Source organism: Salvia hispanica, chromosome 3 (genome assembly GCF_023119035.1).
Source record: "Salvia hispanica cultivar TCC Black 2014 chromosome 3, UniMelb_Shisp_WGS_1.0, whole genome shotgun sequence".
Lineage (NCBI taxonomy): Eukaryota > Viridiplantae > Streptophyta > Magnoliopsida > Lamiales > Lamiaceae > Salvia > Salvia hispanica.
In genome coordinates, this window is record NC_062967.1 from 3249918 (window position 1) to 3272342 (window position 22425).

Genomic DNA, 22425 nt, shown 5'->3' on the forward strand with positions numbered 1-22425 from the left:
GAATACGGGCCAACGAGGGTATATTCCATTTGCCAAATAGTATCCCCTGCGATACTGCGTGCCATTTGCTACAAAACTGATCTCTGGACCCTCTCCCCGGCACTCATCATTGAAGATAGGCGACGACTGCAGAACGTTGATGTCGTTGTTCGAACCTGCAACACCGAAATACGCATGCCAGATCCGCAAACGGTAGTCAGCAACGACTTCGAGGATCATCGAAGGATGTTTCTGCTTGAAACCAGTAGTGAACTGGCCTTTCCACGCCACCGGGCAGTTTTTCCACTCCCAATGCATGCAATCAATGATGCCCATCATCCCTGGGAAACTGTGCACCGCACCGTGCATATCTAGCAGTCTCTGGCACTCATCAGGGGTTGGCTTTCGTAGGAACTCCGGACCAAAGACTTCCCGAATGCCCTTACAAAACTGTCGGAGCACGTTTAGACTAGTCGTCTCACCCATCTGTAGGTATTCGTCGAACATATCAGCCGGTCCGGCATAGGCAAGCCTGCCTTATTGCAGAGGTGCATTTCTGCAAAGTAGACAGTCCGACGGCCAGTGCAATCACTCCGGAGCGTGAAGCAATCGTACTGGTCCGCCAATATCGTCGCTATATGGGTAAAGAGCGGTCGCGACATTCTGAAACGCAGACGAAAAATCTCAGCTGGGTAACGAGGGTCAGCGCTAAAGTAGTCGGCCATAAGCCGCTCAGCCGCTCCGACATGGTCTCGTGGGATTGTCCGATGATGACGAATCTCACGAGGAATCGCCGCCGCTGCCAATTCCGCCGGCGCCGCCTCATCCTCCTCGTGGGCTTCCCTTTGCACCTCTTGAATCAAAGAATCTCATGCTTCACTCCACAAATCATCCATAAGTAGCAATGGAAATCCACAAATTTTTAGAGATAGAAAAATTGGATAGAAAGTGAAATGGGTGTGAAGATGTGTGTGGAGAGAAGATGAAAATGGGAGGAATATTTATAAAAAAACAATTACAAATTAAAAATTAAAAAATAATAATAATAAATAAATGAAAAATGGCGACCGCCGCGGCGGTTTCGCCGCGCAATAGATAGGTGCGGCGGCCGCCGCGCTTCTCTCTCCTCCGGCTCGTCCACGCCGCATTCGGGGCGAATGCCCTTCCGCCCCAACAAATTCGTCCGCCTCCGGGGCGGACGCGTCCTCCGCAGTAGCCCACCGCGGCTAAGCCGCGATCGGGGCGGTCGGCGCACCGCCCCTATAGTGGATGCTCTTAGAGCATCTACTATGTAATAGGTCAGCCATAGTCTAGCCAAAAACTCATTATGTCACATTATCAGGACAAGAAACCCCTCCTGCTACATCATCAGGACAAGAAACTGGACAAGTAATAGTCTAGCCATAGGCCAGCAAAATTATAAAAAAAACAAATAAATTACAATCACGCAAATTACGGAATTAAATTTACGACACAGATACGGGAAAATGCGATAATTTATTTATAAATTAAAAAAAATACAAAAAAAAATTACATAAAAAAAAACTAACGTCGTGCAGTCTTCCGCGCCCACAACTCTTTGATTTAATCCTTTTGGAGTTGAATATGAGCATCCACTTGACGCATGTCGTTGAGGCGGCCGACTTCATCGTGAGGTTACCCCCTTCGTATGTTGGGGTGGCAACGCCATGGCTTGGACCGGCTGCATCAGCATCGTCATTGGCCCAACTAGTCAGTTGTACGCCTTCATCTTCGACTATCATGTTGTGCATGATAATACAGGCGTACATTATATCAGCAATGCAGTCGACATGCCACAAACGCATTGGACCCCTAATTGCCGCCCATCGGGAGTCGGGACTGGAGCACACCGAATGCCCGCTCTATGTCCTTGCGTGTCGACTCCTATCGTTCCGCAAAGTAGACCTTCCTTTCATCAGCTGTGCATCTGATTGTCTTCACAAAGACGGGCCGCCTAGGGTATATCTCATCCGCCAAGTAGTAGCCCATATCATGCTAGTTGCCGTTGGCGACAAAACTGATGGCTGGACCGACACCCTGGCACTGCTCGTTGAAAAGGGGCAACGAATTGAGGACGTTGCGGTCGTTGTTCGACCCGGCTACCCCAAAATACGCATACCATATCCACAGCCGGTAATCAGCTACGGCCTCGAGGATCATCGTGGGATTCTTTCCCTTGTAGCCGGTCGTGTAGAACCCTTTCCAGACGGCGGGATAGTTCTTCCACTCCCAATGCATACAATCTATGCTGCCCAACATCCCCGGGAACCCATGCTTCTACTCGTGCATCTGCATCAGATCCTGGCAGTTTTCGGGGTAGGGCTTCGAAGATACTGCTCACGGAATATTTCAATGATGCCCTAACAGAAATACTTCAGACAATCCAGGGCAATCGTCTTGCCGATGTGGAGGTACTCGTCCCACATGTCTGTCGCGCTTCCGTCGGCCAACTGCCTGATTGCCGCAGTGCACTTTTGTATAGCTGTGTGGCCGGGTCTGCCCGCCGCGTCGTACCTGAACCGGAAACACAGGTATCGACGCTCTAAAGCGTCAACGATACGCATAAACAGCTCCCTACGCATCCTAAAACGCCGCCTGAAAAGGTTGGCCCCGAACCGCGGCTCCGGAGCGAAGTAGTCTTCATATAGCCGCTGATGTGCAGCGACGTGATCCCGATCAACCACAGCCCGGCGGTGGATAATGGGTCGAGGTACCGCCGGCTGCTGCGGCTGCAAGGCCCTTTGTATCAGCCGATTAACCTCGCGGGACATATAGGCGTCCAACTCTTCGTTCAATCGCCGTTCGAACTACTCAGCATCCCCACCACTACCACCACTACCACCATCACTACCACCACCACTATTCATTTCGCGATATTGATCTTGTACAGAAATTAAGAAAGAGAGAAACTCGTAAAAACAAGTGGTGCGAATGAAAATGACGTTAAAATCGTGTATATATAGAGTTTCGAAAAAAAAAAAAAAAAAAAAAAAAAAAAGGGCTAGCCGATCGGGTTGCCACAATGGCGGCGAGGCGACCGGCTACCGGTCGCGAATCGGTGTGAACTCGCCCGATTTTTGTTAGGTTTGGTATACTGAAAAGCATGTTTCGAGCAAGTTTCGCTCAAATAGAATCTTGCTTATATACGTAAAACTCTGTAATCCACTTTTAACCCGATTCAATATTATTCGAGCAGTCTCGCACGAATAGAATCACTATTATTATTACATTGTGTTTGCTTGTACATTTATAAGATGTTTTACAAACATTTAAATACATAAGAAGTAAACAAAGTCTAAGTCTTTTGCTTAGTAGACCGGTTGTTGGCGTCGTCCACTTTAAGGTAACACGGTCAGATCTATGCAATACTTTGCAAAAGAAAAAGAAGAATTTCACAACCTAGATAGGCTTAGACTACCTATCGTGAAAGGATGCAATGTCAGTCCGCATATTTCTAAGCCTTACTGAAATAAGATGACATTGGTGTGGTATAGCACTGAACGGATCTAACAGCAAGACGTGTCTTTATGCTATCTACTGAAAGACTAGGTTTTGATAAAATACTATTTCTTAATATACATATGTTAGCATTGAGCATACGGTATTGATTATGCACTACTTTGACTTATCAAATGGTGCGGGTTTTTCGCAACCCAATAATCCCGATATATTGGGTAGTGGTGATTAATATCTAGCGGTGCTAGGATTGCTATTATGTTGAAACGTGCACGAGGTGAGTCTCGTTTGATAATGTCCTCAAGAGGAGCTCGAACAAGGTTTTATTATTCAAAAAACTGGCCAGTTGGAGTTTTATTACTCTATAAATAATAAATAAATGTTTCTTGCTAAGTCCACTCTTGGAATTAATAAGATATTAATTAATTAAGTCCATAGCAAACATTAATTAATTAATGGACATTTATATCTTAAGCGCGGGAAATAAATAATATAAATAATGGAAACCCGGATTACTTGTAATTTCGGATTTAGATGGGGAGAGTTCAATATTACTTCTGTAGTGGCTGCTCGTAATATTCCAATATAAGCTTGTATTAAATTGTGGGTTCAATTTAATTAGTAAAAAAGCTAATTGGGGGAGCCCATATCCAAAACCTTCCATAGATCCCTGTCTGGGCCCAAAAGGAACTTAATATAAATAGGAGAATAAATGAGACAGAATTATCATTATTTCATTCACATGAAATTTTCGTCCCTTCTCTCTAGGAAGGAGAACGAAATTTTCAGCTCCTCCTCCGTGAGGAATTTTCTGTCTTCTTTATTCGAGTCCTAGTATTTTGATAAGATCAGTCCACCCTGATATCGAGATATAGTTCGAGAACCAGAGAGAAGATCCGTGGTCTAGTATTGATGATCATCATCGTGGAGAAGGCGCAAGCAATTATCGATTCTTTGGAGAATCAAATCGGTAACCCTAAACCGTAGAAATCATGTTTAGGATTTATATTTTCTAAGCATGAATTTTTTGCGTTCTAGCATGCAATTATCTGTTTAACATGTGAATTGATTAATCGCATAATCGGTCAAATAGATCCTTATTTGATTTATTTGTTTTGTACAAGTCTTTCGCTGTGCAAGGGGCACCAAACCCCATCAATTTTTTCGCCGATTTCGCCCTCGCCGGTTACAATGGTCAGCTAGCGAACCAGCGAGCGCACGCGGAGCGGCTAGCCGCCATTGGAGATGCTCTTATGAAACTATATGGTAGTAGTTTAATATGTCACTGATTGATTTTGATATGGTAAAGATAAGTAGTAGTAGTAGTATATTTTTCACCGGAAGGAATCACCTTGTGCATAGTATACTGCATTTATTCATAGTCATAAAGAAAGCATTTTCCTAACTTTTAGCATTTTTGTTATAACCAATTGATTTATGTTACACTCGATAATGTAATTTTTATATGATGATAAACAACCAAACTTTAATCCTAACTAAACTCATTGATATATCATATATGTGTGTGTCTGAAACATGGGCACAAATTTTGAATGGAATCAAAACTCTCGTTTCAAACAGGCCACTATACATATTTCAACTTATTAAATACTCCGCCACCAAGGAATTGAAAATTCAAATATACATTATTTTATTATGTTTGAAGAGGAACATAATAAATTTGTTTTCAATTAATTTTGATGGGAAACAGTGAACAATTGCTTTATGTAAAGTTGCACTATAGTAAATCTTTACTTAAGTAGGAAGAAACAGATGAATCTTGAAATCTTTAACATTTTATCATCCATCAACATCAAGTACGGTAGATTGTTCCACACAGGAGCGGAGGGAGGGTGGGGCCGGGGGGCCAATCCATGAACCCCCACCAATTCTTAAAAAAAGCTAGGGGTATTTTAGTAATTTACATTTATTATAATTTATAATATATATATATATATTATTAAATATAGGTTTCAGCAAAATTTGTATGAATTGTTTCCTCTCAACAAAATTTATATGAATCATTTCCTTTTAATTTAGCTTTCTCTTTTTGCCGTTTTATGTGTAATCTGAATTCTCCTTTTGTCGTTTGATAATTTATATTTTGCTATTCTTAATATAGAAATATCAAATATTTTTTAATGGTTTATTTATTAGTTAAGTTGTCATTAATCTTACTTATTGCCACTGCATCAGTAGAAAAACATTTTCAGCAATGAAGATCATAAAGACTTCTCTACGTAATAGCATGAGAGACCAACTATTGAATGATTGCTTAGTTCATTACATCGAAAAAGATGTGTTTGTTAAAGTTAATTACTAATAAAACTATTATGCACCGATTCCAGAAGATGAAGAATAGAAGACAAATGTTATGACGTGATTATATTTAACTTTTACATTTTGAACCTTATAATTTAATTTATTACTTTTTTTAAGTTTAATTTTGGACCTCTCATGATAAAATTCCTAGCTTCGCCACCCTACTTTTATTACTAAGATTAATTTTAGGTCAATTCATATTTTTTTTTCTCATAAAAATGATAATGTGGAAATTGTGAATTATTATTGGATCAGCAAACCCACCAATCGTATGGAAAATATATTTCCAATCCATTTATTGAAATGTAAATAATTAAAAGAGAGTTCTAGTCTTCTAGATAAAAAGAACATTTGACAAGCGTGTGGAATATTAATGAGTTGAATAAAATTTGGGCTGGGCTATTAAAAATTGAATGAGTCAATGTTGAAATAATTTCTACACCCAATTACGCATTCATACATTTTTTTTTCCTAATGCGTTTATCATGGTCTTAAAAATTTAATCAAAGATATTGTGTTGATAAACTATATTGGAAGTTTACTATGTAATTAAGGATTTTTTTTCCCTATACACAACTACTATTTGGTCATATTCTCCAATTGAAAATGATACTCCTACTTGCAGTTAAAATAAAAATGAATCCCCCTCATTTTCTCAATGGAATTTTCAACAGTCAAGGAAGACGTTCTGTACTAACTTTCAAGTTTCAAATGCTTTATTGATAAGTTTACCTTTAGAAAATAAATTTTAAAAATTGATTTTTATTATTGTCGTTTTTAAGTTTAAGGTGGTTTTCATGCTATCAATCATTTTCGCCATATATCATTCAAAATTAACTTGAGATATTTTATGAGGGAATATTAGTCTTTTGTGGGTTGTGTTTAGGGGTGGGTATTCGGTCGGGTCGGTTAATAACTGAACCAACATGTCGATTAACCGATCCCAAAATTCCATAAAAAAACTAACCGGAACTGACCCGATCTTCGGTTCGATTACTTAATTAAACCGACTCGATTAGAACCGATCGGTTATCGATTATAACCGAACTAACCGAATTGGTTTATACTAGTTTTAACATACTAGTTTTTAAGCACTTTATTAACTTTAAGAGATCTTATTTTTAAAATAATGTTTAGACACTTGACTTTGAGATATTTGATAGTGACACAAATTAAAATTGACTTTTTTTAACATCGTAATATGACTCATGAGACTTTAATAAAATTTGGAAATAAATTACAATTTCTTCTATTGTGACAAAATTTGGAAGTAAATTACAATTTCTTCTATTATTAATTAAAAATATAATAAAAATTAAAATTGTTTATGGTTTTAAGTTTTAACTTGTTATCTACTTTTATTATTATTATTATTATTATTATTATTATTATTATTATTATTATTATTATTATTACACTCCTATTTACGAGCAATACATATATTATTTAGGCTCTTTAATAGACTTAAACTTTAAATGATCTAAAATTTGAAAACATTTCTCTAATAATAAGTGAAAGGTTATCTTATTTTTAAAATAGTAGTAATTGCTTAAGCACTTGTTAACTTTGAGAGATCTTATTTTTAAAAATATATTTAGAAACTTTATTCATTTGAGATATTATAAGTATAAGTAACTGATAGTACACAGATTAAAATAGATTTTTTTGACATTGCAAATTTGCAATATGAGACTTTGACAAAATTTGGAAGTAAATTACAGATTCTTCTATTGTGACAAAGTTTAAAAGTAAATTACAATTTCTTTTATTATTAATTAAAAATATAATTGAAATTAAAATTGTTTATGGTTTTAATTTTTAACTTTTCATCTACCTTTTTATAATAATAATAATAATAATAATAATAATAATAATAATAATATTATTATTATTATTATTATTATTATACTCTTATTTACAAGTAATACATAAATTGTTTAGGCACTTTAAAAGACTTAAACTTTACATGATCTATAATTTAAAAACTACTCTCCAATAATAAGTGAAGGGTTATTCTATATTTAACATAGTAATGCTTAAGCACTTTATTGACTTTGAGATATAAATTTATAAGTATAATACTATAATTGATAGTGACACAAATTAAAATGGACTTTTTTGACATTGCAATACAAGACTTTGACAAAATTTAGATATAAATTACAATTTCTTTCATTGTGACAAAGTTTGAAAGCAAATTATAATTTCTTCTAGTATTAAATAAATATATAATTGAAATTAAAATTGAATTTAATTTGGTTATAACCGACTGTAATCGGTTATAACCGATAACCGACTTAGAGCAAAAACGTATAATCGGTACCGAACCGATAACCGTAAATGTCGATTATCGGTTAACCGATAACTGACCGATTCCGGTTCGATTCTCGGTTAAACGGTTAACCGAAATCGTTTACCCACCCCTAGTTGTGCTGTGTACCATCCTGTCTAATGGTGTAAAAGTGAGGCTATATTTTTTAGACATTTTATGAAGGAATGTCCTAGAATATGTAGTCTTTTGACATCTTGTATAGTGGTGAAAAGTGAGGCTATATCTTGTTTGTGTTATTATCATGTATCGATATCTATATATAAGGAGCTATACTAGTAGCTTGCATATATAGTAGTACAGTAGAGATGTAATCAAATACAAACTTAAGTCTGCTTATTCGGTCGGTTCCGGTTCTATCCGGACCGGTTGACCGGTTAACCGATTTTAAATTTTCATAAATCCTAGAACCAGAACTGATCGGTTCCAGTTTGGAATCGGCCGGTTAAGAACCGGTCAATTCCGGTTCCGACATCTAGGAATATAACAAAAAATAATAATCCAACATCTAGGAATATAACAAAAAATACCTTAAAATTCAAAGAAATACACAAAAAATTCAAACCAACAATACAATAATATCATATATGGTTAAGAGTGATGCCATGTGTAGTATGTCGGACTAGTTTATGTTAGCTATTTTTTTATAAAAAAAAATAGGAGTTCTTTTAGCAATTTAATTTTAAAATTGAATTCCATTTTCCCTTTTTTTGGCTAAACAAATATTCAATGAATTTCCAATACTAATTGGTCTTGTTGTGACTTTTTGGTTTATAACGGAACAGTTAATAAATTATTCACAAATAGATAAAAATCGTATGTTAAATAAATTATTACATAAATTTGTTATAAAGTTAAATTTCTATCATATGAAATGATATTGTATTTGTATAAGTTCTTTTGGAAATTAAAAATGAACTTATGATGTCCTACTCATTATAGTTAGTTCATAGAAAATGGATTGGGGAAACAATTGAAGATTCAAAGTATCACGGTTTAAAATTTTTAAATACTTCAAAAAATAGAGCTTGCAAATCTAACATTGTTTAAATTTAAAAATCACTGAATGTTTCAAATTATTTTACTTTAAATCAAAATTAATTTAATTAAATTAGATTTATTAGTATATTAAATTATAAAAAAAAAATCTAAAATTGAATGTATTAACAGATAATGCTGTGTTGACATTGTTTGTTGTTGTTATATATTTTGTCATTTGTTGACATTTTCAAATAGTTTAGATCATAATTTGGAGTTTGTACAATATTTAAAGTCGTACAATATATATGTAAAAGTATGATATATACCGAATTTTTGGTATACAACAAGCATACATAAATTTATATTTATAAAAGTTATTGTATAAAAAAAGTTTGATACTTTTGATACACCAAATGTTTTGGCACTGATTCCTATCTCCAACAATATTTTAGTCCTATTTGGTAATCAACGAATCATTTGCGGCAGGACGACAGATTCGAGGTTCACAGATTGTTCAGATGGCGAAGAGGATTGCTATCATGGCTACAGTGGTCATCATTTGGAGGACCCAGAACAAGATTATCTTTGATGGGAAAACTTGGGATGTAGCTAGGGTCATCTTTGAGATCAAAGAAGCTACCTACAACATTTTGTACTCACACTTTCCACATGAGCAGGTTCTTCTCCACCTTTCAGACAAATTATGGAGTTCACAGTTTTTTTTTTTTGTTTTGGTATTCGACGCACTTTTAGTCACTCATCAGGGTACTTTTTTTCCCCTTGGGAAGTTTTATCTCATGGGGTTTTTTCCCCAAGGGATTTTAACGAGGCCCACCCACTCTGGATTTAGATGGGTGACTTGAACTATGATCGACCTTTATAGGGGCTTGCCCCGTGTTGTTCGTTTCTTGGTCTTTACCATGTTGCTTTATTCTAGCCAACTTGTGGCTATTTCTCTTGTACTTCCTCGGATGTGCCCGAGTGTATGATGTAAACGTTTGATTTTAGTTCTATTTGATTTATTTATTCATTAAAAAAAACAAAAACAAAAACAATACGAATCATTTGCTGCGATTCATGTTGTTTGCCAATTGCCATTCTCATAAGGATTGGAGACTCTCTTTGTTAATAAATCCGTGAGACTATTATGCACACGCTATTGTAATGGATATTTGTCTTAATGTTAAAAATAATGAGATAAAATTCTCAAGCCGTGTACAGGCGGTACTCTAACTACTACAATCGAAGGAAGATAATAACAATAAGTGGAATGAAAAATACAATGGAAATAATAAAACAAACTAAATTATAAGTCGAGTCGAGGGAAGCCCTCTTTCCGCAAGACAAATTACGCCCCGACTAGTGCTCACGGAATGGCGTATTGCCCCCAAAGATAAAACGACTTCCTCCTAGCGTGTAGAAGCACCTCAAACCCGCTAGGCACCGGCGAACTTGATGGAGTTCCGAGGATCGAGCTATACAATGCTCCTATGATGCACACTATGGTGTAGAGAACTTGAGAGAAGAGAGAATGCTTTTTGTTGGTGTATTTCTCATCTCTCAAACCCACCTATTTATAGGATATGAGAGACCACTCCAAAAGTCTCGGCATTAAGGATCCTCATAAACCACTTGGGGGTTACCTTAACTTGAAAAGCCAAAAGACTTTAGAAAATGAAAGGTTTGAAATCCTTCCAAATTCTCACATTTCCAACAATCCCCCACATTGGTTAGAGCACTGCCAGCTCAAACCAACACAAGACGTGTATGCGTGCATGCAGACTCTTCGCTCAATCCTCGGGAAACAATATTGCATTTGGAATAGTAGCTTGGGGCTTTGAACTTTCCATAGTCAACACTATCGGGCATACCGGCGGCCTGGTGGACGTGATGCCTTGAACCATTCCTCCTTGGTGTATACCGAGACAATAATATTGACACAATACTATTTACAAACTCATCAGTTCTCACGTTTGTGTCCTTTACTGGCCATGGAACACCACTTTGGATTCATAAGTGATTCACACGTTGAAGCGGCCCACACTTCTTCACTTACATAGGTGATTCTTTTCCAGGTATCCTGCAATACCCACCTCCTCGAGGCTTCTAAGAATCATTAAAAGTCAAAACTTAGCCTCTTACCACATGCAGGTTACAACACTCAATGCTTTCAAAAGAATGGGCGAAGATAAAATATCTTCCGAGTGTTACAACTAGAGTCATATAGCTTTGTTTTCCCATTGAACCAAGCCCATGGGATCTCCAATCGTATGGTTGGGTTACCACTATAATCATCTTTTAAAATGTGGTTTTCAGTCCCATTCCTTTTAGCAATTTATGCATTTGATCACGGTTTAAACTTTTCGTTAACGGATCCGCTAAGTTATCCACTGACCTTACATAGTCAACTGCGATAACACCACTTGTGATCAACTGCCTCACGGTATTATGTCGCCGACGAATGTGTCGAGACTTACCATTGTATAAGCCACTATGTGCTCTCCCTATAGCCGCTTGGCTATCACAGTGTATCACTACTGTCGGCACTGGCTTCTTCCAACATGGAATATCTTCTAGGAAGTTTCTAAGCCACTCAGCTTCTTCCCCTGCTTTGTCTAAAGCGATAAACTCAGATTCCATGGTGGATCGAGCTATACACGTCTGCTTCGTTGACTTCCACGAAACAGCTCCACCCCCCACAGTGAACACATACCCACTCGTCGAAAACGAGTCTTTTGAATCAGAGATCCAATTTGCATCACAGTACCCTTCAAGTACTTGGGGATAGTTTGTGTACTGCAGCTCAAAGTTAAGAGTATACTTCAAGTATCTCAAAACCCTACGCAGAGCTTTCCAATGTTCCTTGCTTGGGTTGCTCGTAAATCGGCTCAGCTTATTCACCGTACACGCAAGATCTGGTCGGGTGCAGTTTGTGATAAACATCAAACTCCCTATGATCCTTGCATATTCTTCTTGAGCTACAGGCTCACCCGTGTGCTTACTCAAATGCACGTTGGGTTCCAATGGAGTCTTAGCTGGCTCACAGTCAAAGGAGTGAAACTTTTTAAGCACTTTCTCAATGTAATGAGATTGTGTCAAAGCTATTCCCTCAGGATTCCTTTTAATCTTGATTCCGAGAATCACATCAGCTAGACCCATATCTTTCATGTCGAAATTTCTATTCAACATATTTTTGGTCTCGTTGATAATGGCACTATTGCTGCCCATAATCAACATATCATCCACATAAAGACACACAATAACGAAGCCATTATTTGTGTTCTTAATGTAAACACACTTATCACACTCGTTGATAGTGAACCCATTTGACAACATCACATTGTCAAACTTCAAGTGCCATTGCAAAGGCGCTTGTTTTAATCCATATAGAGACCTCACTAGTTTGCATACCTTCCTTTCTTGGCCAGGTACTACAAACCCTTCAGGTTGCTCCATATAAATTTCTTCCTCCAATTCACCATTCAGAAATGCAGTTTTCACATCCATTTGGTGAATTTCAAGATTGTGCAAAGCAGCAATCGCAAGAAGCACCCGAATGGAAGTGATTCTCGTAACGGGTGAATACGTGTCGAAGAAGTCATATCCTTCTTGCTGCTTAAAGCCTTTTACAACTAGGCGAGCTTTGTACTTTTCAATAGTACCATCAGTTTTATATTTCCTTCTCAGGATCCACTTGCACCCTAAGGTCTTACAACCTTCTGGCAAGTCTACTAACACCCATGTGTTATTTCTCATAATTGATTCAATTTCACTATTGATTGCTTCTTGCCAGAATGGCGCATCTGGGCCAGACAGCGCTTCCGCCAACGACTTTGGTTCATCATCCAACATAAAGGTTATGAAGTCGGGACCAAAAGTCTTAGCAATTTTAACTCTTTCACCACGTCTTGGTTCTACATCCTCAGGACTTAACCTCGTCCTTTTTGGAGGATTAGAACTAGTGGATTCATCCATCATTCTTTCACTAGAACGATCTTCCTGCCTCTTGCAAGGGTAAACATTCTCAAAGAATATAGCATTCCTTGACTCTATCGTTGATCCTTCAGCCACGCCAGGCACAACTGACTTATGGACTAGGAAACGATATGCACTACTATTAAGTGCATGGCCAATAAAGATGCAATCGACTGTTTTAGGGCCAATAGCAACTTGTTTCGGAGGCGGCACTTCTACCTTTGCTAAACACCCCCACACTTTGAGGTATGAATACGAAGGTTTCTTGCCTTTCCACAACTCATAGGGAGTCACATCCCTACTTTTTAGTGGAATCTTATTCAGGATATAATTTGCCGTTAACACAGCCTCCCCCCACATGTTCTGGGGTAAACCTGAATTAATCAACAGAGCATTCATCATCTCTTTCAGTGTTCGATTTTTGCGTTCAGCAACACCATTCGATTGAGGAGAATATGGAGCCGTGGTTTGGTGAATTATACCACTTGCATGACATAATTCTGCAAACGGCGCCACATATTCACCACCTCTATCACTTCGAACACACTTAATTCGACAATTAAGTTGATTTTCGGCTTCATTTTTGAAGTCTTTAAACGCTTCAATTGCCTCATCTTTACTTCTTAATAAGTAAAGGTAACAATACCTTGTGCAATCATCTATAAATGTGATGAAATACTTTTTACCACCTCTTGTTTGCACAAATTTCAAATCACATACGTCTGTATGGATCAACTCAAGAGGTTTTGTGCTCCGCTCTACCGAATGGAACGGCAGCTTAGCCATTTTGGCTTCAACACACACTTCACATCTTTCTTGTGAGTTAAACTTATCAACTTTTAGTAAATTAAGATTTACTAATCTTTTTATAGCATTTTGATTTACATGTCCCAATCTATTATGCCATAAATCAGAGCTCTCAAGCAAATAAGAGGATGTGTCATCTTCCTTATTGCATTTTCCTTTTCCACGGTGAATGACCGTAACATTCAGCTCAAAAAGCCCATTCACTAGGTGGCCTTCACCTATGAATTTTCCATTCTTGGTCAATATAACCTTTTCACACTCAAATTCTAGTGAAAATCCATGATTTACTAGAAGTGAGCCTGACACCAAATTATTTCGGATGTCTGGGACATGCAGCACATCCTTAAGGGTAAGAACCTTTCCAGATCCTAGTTTTAGGAACACATTACCCACACCAACTACCTCAGAAGAGGCTTGGTTTCCCATGCGTACTTTTCTACCTCCAACAGATTTGTAAGTAGAAAAAACGCTTCTCTCGGAGCACACATGACATGTGGCACCCGTATCAACAAACCATTCATTTGGATTATTACCATGGTCCACGTCGGAGACCATTGCGACCACCTCGTGATCTTTGTTGTTTATGACAACACGTTCAAATAATTTGTACAATATTGTCTCCACCAATAAGTACACTATTATATTGAACCATTTGTGCATTGGTATATTCACTACCACATGCATCCCAATTATTACTACCAAGTCTAAATTGGTCTTGCTTGTCAAATGACAAACGATAAACACAATTCTCAAGAGAATAGATCTCAAGGAATTAACCACTTCATTGCGCATCAACATTGTGTCTGTTCGTTGCTTCATTCCAGCTTTGGAGCTCATGTTTCCTCCAACTTCGATTGGTATAACTCTGTCTTAGAAGAGTACACTAATTTGTCTTGCGATTGTTAGAAATAATGGGATAAAATTCTCAAGCCGTGTACAGGCGGTACTCTAACTATTACAATCGAAGGAAGATAATAACAATAAGTGGAATGAAAAATACAATGAAAATAGTAAAACAAACCAAATTATAAGTCGAGTCGAGGGAAGCCCTCTTTCCGCAAGACAAATTACGCCCCGGCTAGTGCTCACGGAATGGCGTATTGCCCCCAAAGATAAAACGACTTCCTCCTAGCGTGTAGAAGCACCTCAAACCCGCTAGGCACCGGCGAACTTGATGGAGTTCCGAGGATCGAGCTATACAATGCTCCTATGATGCACACTATGGTGTAGAGAACTTGAGAGAAGAGAGAATGTTTTTTGTTGGTGTATTTCTCATCTCTCAAACCCACCTATTTATAGGATATGAGAGACCACTCCAAAAGTCTCGGCATTAAGGATCCTCATAAACCACTTGGGGGTTACCTTAACTTGAAAAGCCAAAAGACTTTAAAAAGTGAAAGGTTTGAAATCCTTCCAAATTCTCACATTTCCAACAATAAACGCATTATTTTTCTGATACTGTGACAAATTTAAAGTTGCATTTCCATCCTAAATGGGAAATTGATGGAAAAAAACGTGTTAGGCTAGAAGAGGACGTCGTGCTAGAGATGTGGTGCCATTAAGATGTCACTTGTACAATCGACACATAATAAACTGCAATTTAATTATAGTTGCACACAAAATTATTTTATTATAAGATGAAATATAGTATTTCCATGCCTCCCAAACCTCAGGCACTCATCTACCACTCCTACCCATATCTAAAATGACCAAACTGCCATCCTTTAACCAATCATGTCCATCTAATATTCTTCCAAAATTCAAATATAATCTTCTACGTTAGGCACAAGTATCTTTACTTTGATAAACATTTTATGGGGTCATATATAATTTTATTCTCGCCGAGATTGAAATATAAGCTGAGAATTCAATATAAATTTTGATTTCATTTATAACCAATGACGGACGGAGGTGGGGTCGCGCGGGGTCGGCCGACCCCACCGTCGATCCCATAATACCTAAAATTTATACTACCTTCGAACTTTCAACATGCCGTCGACCCCACGAATGATACCTCCGACCCCGACCCCGCCCCAAGAAGGCAAGAACTTAGAGGAGTAAGGAGAGGGATGGACGGATGGTCTTTTCCCAAATCAATACGCACAAGGCAATAATTGGAGAAGTTTAGCCCAAATCAACACAAAAGGAAACAATTTCCATATCTTTCTCCAATTTCTTTTCCTAGAATTTAGAGGAAATTTCCTTACCTTAACTTTCCTAGAATTTAGAGGAAATTTCCTTACCTAGAACTTAGAGGAGAGGGAATCTTTACTCTATTTAATCTCTGGCTCACCACTTTCTCTTCCAGTTGATCTCCTCTCCGGCTCTCCCCTTCTGTAATTCAAAACTGAATTTCGGCACCTGCGCTTCCAAAGCTTTTTGGCGACCCTTTCTGCTGTTCTGCAATCCTATTTCACTATTTGAGAGAGAATCGATAGGCAGTAGGTAAATAAAATTAAACTATGATATTTTCTTGTTCAATATTGTCTAGGTAACTGAAATTTGTATTTTACTAGACATTAGTCAAATAGTCATGATTGTCATTGATGGTGTGTATTATAATTTATAATCCTTAATCTTAGTACTATATTACAGTAGCTTTTAATATGTATTTCACGAACTGAAATTGCATAATAGGGTAGTAGACTATTTCTTTCTTTGTGTTTTAATTTCTGATTTCATAATTTTATTATATTTATAGTTATAATAATTGTGTATTCTAAATTGTGGATTTGTAGGTAAATGGAAAAGTATTTTAAAAAAAGAACTCGAAATTCTATTGATTCTTCTAGTGCTAATGTTGAAGTTGAACAAGAAGCTAATGTTGAAGCTGAACAAGAACCACAATATTCGGAAAATAATGTGGTAGTTGATAGGAATCCAGACGAAGTAGAAATCGATGAAAAAGAAATCGATACCGATCCCGGATCACAAAGGTCGATTGATACATTTGATGTAAACATTCGAGATCGTATTCGTAGAGAATATGTGGCTAAAGGTCCTTGTCAACCAAAAGGTCTTGATTTTCCTAGAAAAAAATATGGAAAAGATTATAGGGGTTTCAGAGATGTTTGGTATAAAGATTATGTTTGGCTTGAATATAGTACGTCAGAAGATGTTGCGTATTGCTTTTGGTGTTTTCTCTTCAAACGTGGATATTCGGCACCCGGAGATGAAACCTTTGTTAGTAGTGGTTTCTCTAATTGGAAAAAAGCCAACGAAAGATTTAGAGCTCATATTGGGTCAGCTACTAGTTCACACAACAAATCTAGAATTGAATATGAAAACTTTGTGAATCAAAGGCAAAGTGTATCTTATGTTGTTCGTAAAGCTAGTACAAGACAAGAGAAGGAATATCGAATTCGTTTGACTGCAACTCTTGATGTTATTCGTTTTCTTTTGAATCAAGGTTTGGCTTTTAGAGGAGATGATGAGTCCTCAACCTCCATAAATAGGGGTAATTTTCTAGAGATGTTACATTGGTATAGTTTAAGAAATGATGAGGTTGGTCAAGTTGTATTAAAAAATGCTCCGGGTAATAATCAAATGATTTCTCCAAAAATTCAGAAAGAAATGGTTAATGCTTGTGCCGTTGAAACCACACTTGAAATATTGGGTGAACTTGGTGAAGGATTATTTTCCATAATGGTTGATGAGTCTCGAGATTGCTCAGTCAAGGAGCAAATGGCTATTGTTATAAGATATGTGAACAAGAATGGGGAGATTATAGAAAGATTTTTATCTTTGGTTCATGTTAAGGAGACTACATCAAGGTGTTTGAAAGAAGCAATTGATTTTGTATTTTCTAAGTTGGGATTATCTTTATCAAGATTGAGAGGTCAGGGCTATGATGGAGCTTCAAATATGAGGGGTGAATTTAATGGATTGAAGGCTCTTATTTTAAAAGAAAATCCATCGGCATGGTATGTCCATTGTTTTGCCCACCAACTTCAGTTGGTATGTGTGGCAGTATGCAAGGCAAATCGACATGTTTCTGATTTTTTTGGCTATCTTACCCCGATTGTTACAGCATGTGGATCTTCTTGTAAAAGAGCAGATAAACTTCGACAAAACGAACATGATAGAATGGTTGAAATGATTGAAAAAGGGGAAATCAATTCAGGTAAAGGTCTAAACCAAGAAACTTCTTTGCATAGACCTGGTGATACTCGATGGGGATCTCATTATACAACTGTGATTCGTCTTGAAAGCATATTTAGTGATGGAGATGATGCAGAGCAAAGTGGGAAGTGTAAAGGTTTGCTTCAAAAGATGGAAAGTTATGATTTTGTGTTTATCATGATTTTGATGAAACATTTGTTGTGTATGGTTGAACCATTATCTTGTGCATTGCAAGATAGAGAGCAAAATATTTTGAATGCCATCAATATGATAGCGGGTTTGAAAGAAGAGCTGCAAACTTTTCGAGAATCTGGATGAGATGATCTTTTGCAAGAAGTGGAAGATTTTTGTCGAGTAAATGAGATTGATGTTACTAATATGGATGACATTGTCCCCAGACGAATACGCATGAAGAGAGATGGCACAGTTGTCACAAACTACCATTATTATCGTGTTGAGATTTTTTGTCAGGTAATTTAAAATTTCATTTTCTTATTTACTGACACTTGAATTGACTAGTAACTCAATCATTTTTTGTTTATAATTAGGTTGTTGACTCCATTATTCAAGAAATGAGGGGACTCATTCCAACCTAAACTTTTTTCACCTTTTATTCTAACCTTTACCAGAAATTTTATGAGATGTGATTTGGCAAGAGTAAAATAGAAAGATTTAATGAATGTTTATGACTTTATGATATGATAACAATATAAATCCAATAGCTAAAGAAAAGGGCACTATCGTCATTTCGCTGCCCGGTTTTGAATCATTTGATTATAATTTATAACCTAAATCTCCATTTCTGCAACGTGGGTTTGTTTCTCAAATAAACACACCACGCACTCTAAACCCAGAAAATCTCAAACCTCGGATACCTGCACAAAATCCGATCGCCGGAGCCACCGTCAGCGGCGAAATGAAGGCGTTTAGACTCTTCCTCCTCACTCTATTTCTTTCACTAGTACTCGCTCACGTCAGAGCTGAAGCTGATGCTTCAGTCTCAGATGTCGTCGAGGAAGTCCAAGTCGCGGATCGAACGGTGCACATTCTGCCGTCCTTGAGCAACTTAAGTCCAAGATGTAAAGATGCATCGAGAGAGAATTAATTACCAGTCTAATGGTAAAGGTTGGTGAGGGTTTGACTAGTGAAATTTAGGTATTGGCTACCAGGATCATGAGTTGAAATTCTAGTCACCTTCAGTTGACTCAACAGCATCACATTAGCTAAATGGTTGGGATTTACAAAAGAACAATTATAATACCTTGCTTTTACTAAACCTTTAGATCAATTTGAAATCCCTTTTTTTTTTTTTTCAGAAAAAGGGCAAACTGGATGCTGCAGAAGAAGTGGGAAAGGCACATGCAAGAGCTGAAGAGCTGGAAAAGCAGGTGGAGAAACTCACAAACGATCTTCATCTTAAAATAGAAGAAAGATCTGTTGGAAGCCGGGTGACTGAGCGGAGAAAAAGGTTCCCGAGTTGAAGCAGACTTCGCGAATGTCGTCCCCATCTCTGCAAATTTCCATGTTGGTTATATGGTCCTAATTATGCTGTAAGATTTTATGCTTATGTTGAAACTGTGTCAGCGGTGCCATTTCAGACTGGGACACACAAGCAACACATATTGAACTTATTCTTCTCCTTCTTACATTCATTATTGAGTATCATCTTTCTCACACTCCTATATAAACACTGTCCTGTCCTTCACAAGAAAAATAATACTCCGTCCATGACAGCTTCAGAAGATCATTGATGATCAGAAAGCTAAGATACGTAAAACTCAACGAGCTCTTGAGATTGCTGAGGTATGCTATCAATGACTCAACTGCTTCCTAGTTTCTTTCCTTTTGTTAGAATGGTTGATCATTCCTTCTCTATAATCACTGTGCAGGAAGAATTGATGAAGGCCAAACTTGAAGCAACTTCCAGAACCAAAGAGTTGATGCAGGTACTATTACATTTTAGTTTGTGCATGGCTGTTCTTTCGGCAATTCGTCTAAAATCAGTCATTAATAATACCCTATCAAATGTCGGGTATCTGCTTACACTATATAGTATCTAGCTATTCAAAGCTTATGTACTGGCTTCATGCTTGGAATTGTCGTAATCAGTTGCTTGATCTGTGTCCATATTGTTTGGCTTTTGAGGGGACTTTTTAGGAAACTGTCTGTGTTATAGGTGAGTGGTATCTTAATTACTTTTTTTTTTCTTTGTGAATTTTACATCAGGCTCATGGTGCTTGGCTTCCCCCTTGGCTTGCAGTTCATCTTAATAATTATCAGGTATATATCATATATCAGTAAAAGTTCTCATGATTCAGCCTTCACATAATTGGGTCATGGTATCTGTATCGCCAGGCACTTCTAGAGGAGAACTGGAAAGTGCATGGAAAGCCTGCTCTGGAGTTGTTGATAAAGAAGGCAAGTGTTTGTGGTTCATGTTATTTACATTCCACTTGATTTCCCATTATCCTATTAATTGATCTATCTTTACCTTTAATTTCATCAGGCTACTGAAAAGAAGGCCCAAGCCGAAGAATGGGTCACACCACATGTTGAAACAGTCAAAACTGTAAGTCATTTGTGTACCAAGCTGCATCCTTTTTATTGTTAGCACTTGGTTTACTTAAAAAAGTATTTGATACTGGAAGCAAGAATTTGGTCTATATACTTGCTATACGACCAGTGTTGCCTTTTATTATAATCTGCTCAATTTAGTCTTCGATAAGCACTTCTTGTTAATCTAGGTTTCTTTTTGGATACTTGGGGTAGGATTATGCGTTTCAGTTTGTCTTTGGTAATTCCCCTGGTCTGATGTAAAGATTAATCTGCAAGTGGGAGAGTAGTGTTGTAAATTGCTTCGTTATGTCTTGATCTGTGAACGTTGTATTTGCTCCTATTTGTATCAGTTTGAGTAATCTTCTGTCTATGTTTGTGAAGAAATTGGTACCATCCATCAAGGAAAAGTGGGTGGTTATAGCCACAAATATTGAACCCCATGTGCACACACTAACAACAAAAACTGTGGAGATATATGAAGCGTCAAAGGAAGCTGTGACTCCGCACATTGTTAAAGTTCAGGAACTTGCGAATCCTTACTACCAGGTGAGTTGCATATTGATCAACCTAGCTCTTCTACCTGTTGTGTCTTATCTTAACTGAAATGAATGTTTTGTCATAGGAATTGAGGAAAGTAAGCAGACCATATATTGACAGTGTAGCCACTGCTGCAAGACCTCATGTTGACAAATTACAAACCAATCTGAAGCCATACACACAGGAGGCAGTTAAAGCTTGTCTTTATATTCATATTGCTTACAGTAAATATTTTAAAAGTACTGCTTTGAGTTTTAAAAAAAGTGTTTCTAGCTCTGATATCATCATTCCATCAATATAAACATACAGCAGTAAAAAGGTGAAGAAGCCCCCCCGACATGGAATACACAAAATGTTGGTAAAAAAAACGGTACATTCAGACAAAAAACCTGCTAATGTACTCCACTGTTTGATTACAAAAGGTGTGCCCCTAAAAACCTCACGGGGTATTTTATGCTCGTCTCATATACAATCTATATCCCCAAAATTTTATCCATATGATTGACACATGCTTAGACATTTTTATGCTTGTGATGGTGTGGATGTAATGGGAATTGGAGTGATACTTAGTTACCATATGACGATTTAGTGTCAACTTAAAGAAATAACATACGCCAGTATTTTCATGCGGTGTTATTTTGGTCACCCCCCCTGCCTTGTCTTGTCTTGCAGATAGTCTGCCCCCAAAGAGTTTAGATGGAAGTTCCAAAATTATTCATTTTTATCTGCTACTGGGGAAGATTTTATGTCTGGCCCTTTTGAAGGTGGAAATTCAGTTCCATTTGTTCAAAAGTACACTCTTGATGTGGAAGGTTTTGCAAATTATCAGTCCATGTGTAGAATAGAAAATCTGGGTGAGGATATATCTAGATCTAAAGGTTTTTTTACTATAGTTTCAAAATTTGTAGTTGGGTTTTGTAACATGTCGTTTGGTATTTATGTCTTCAGCTCCTTTTTTTCCTAGTTTTTTTATGGATGAAAAAAAGTGTCTCAACACTGTTTAATATGTTCATTAACTAAAGCTGGGATATATCCTCTTTTAAAAGGGAATTTATTGGATTTTGTTTTTGGTTTTTTTTCTTTTCATATTGGATAGGATATTCTATTCACATCTTTTCATCAATAGGATAAAAAGGGAAAAAAATTAGTTCAAAAGATAGGTGTTCAAATTCATCAAGAGTTGCACATAATAATTTCAAACTGGTTCTTCCTAATACATTTTCCAAAAATTTAAAAAAATAACAAACCCAACTAGATAAAACTACAAACCCTCCAACATAGAATTACACCTTATTATTATACAATTACTTGCCTTCTAATCACCAAATAAACCCTCCCCA

General features: G+C 37.2%; 1 protein-coding gene across 1 annotated transcript; it reads right to left on the reverse strand.

Annotated features, from left to right (window-relative positions):
• Positions 1-2277: 2277 nt before the first annotated feature.
• Positions 2278-2771, reverse strand: LOC125215238. Its single transcript, XM_048116600.1, has 2 exons — positions 2381-2771; positions 2278-2333 (listed from the first exon to the last, which is right to left on the reverse strand). Exons 1-2 carry the CDS (start codon positions 2769-2771, stop codon positions 2278-2280), a joined length of 447 nt encoding a protein of 148 aa, XP_047972557.1.
• Between the last annotated feature and the right edge of the window lie 19654 nt (positions 2772-22425).

Coding starts and splice junctions, on each gene's coding strand:
- LOC125215238 (XM_048116600.1), bottom strand. CDS start 2,771: ATGTCCCGCGAGGTTAATCGGCTGATACAAAGGGCCTTGCAGCCGCAG. Junction 2,334..2,380: donor CAAGACGATTGCCCTGGATT/GTCTGAAGTATT, acceptor TTCCGTGAGCAG/TATCTTCGAAGCCCTACCCC.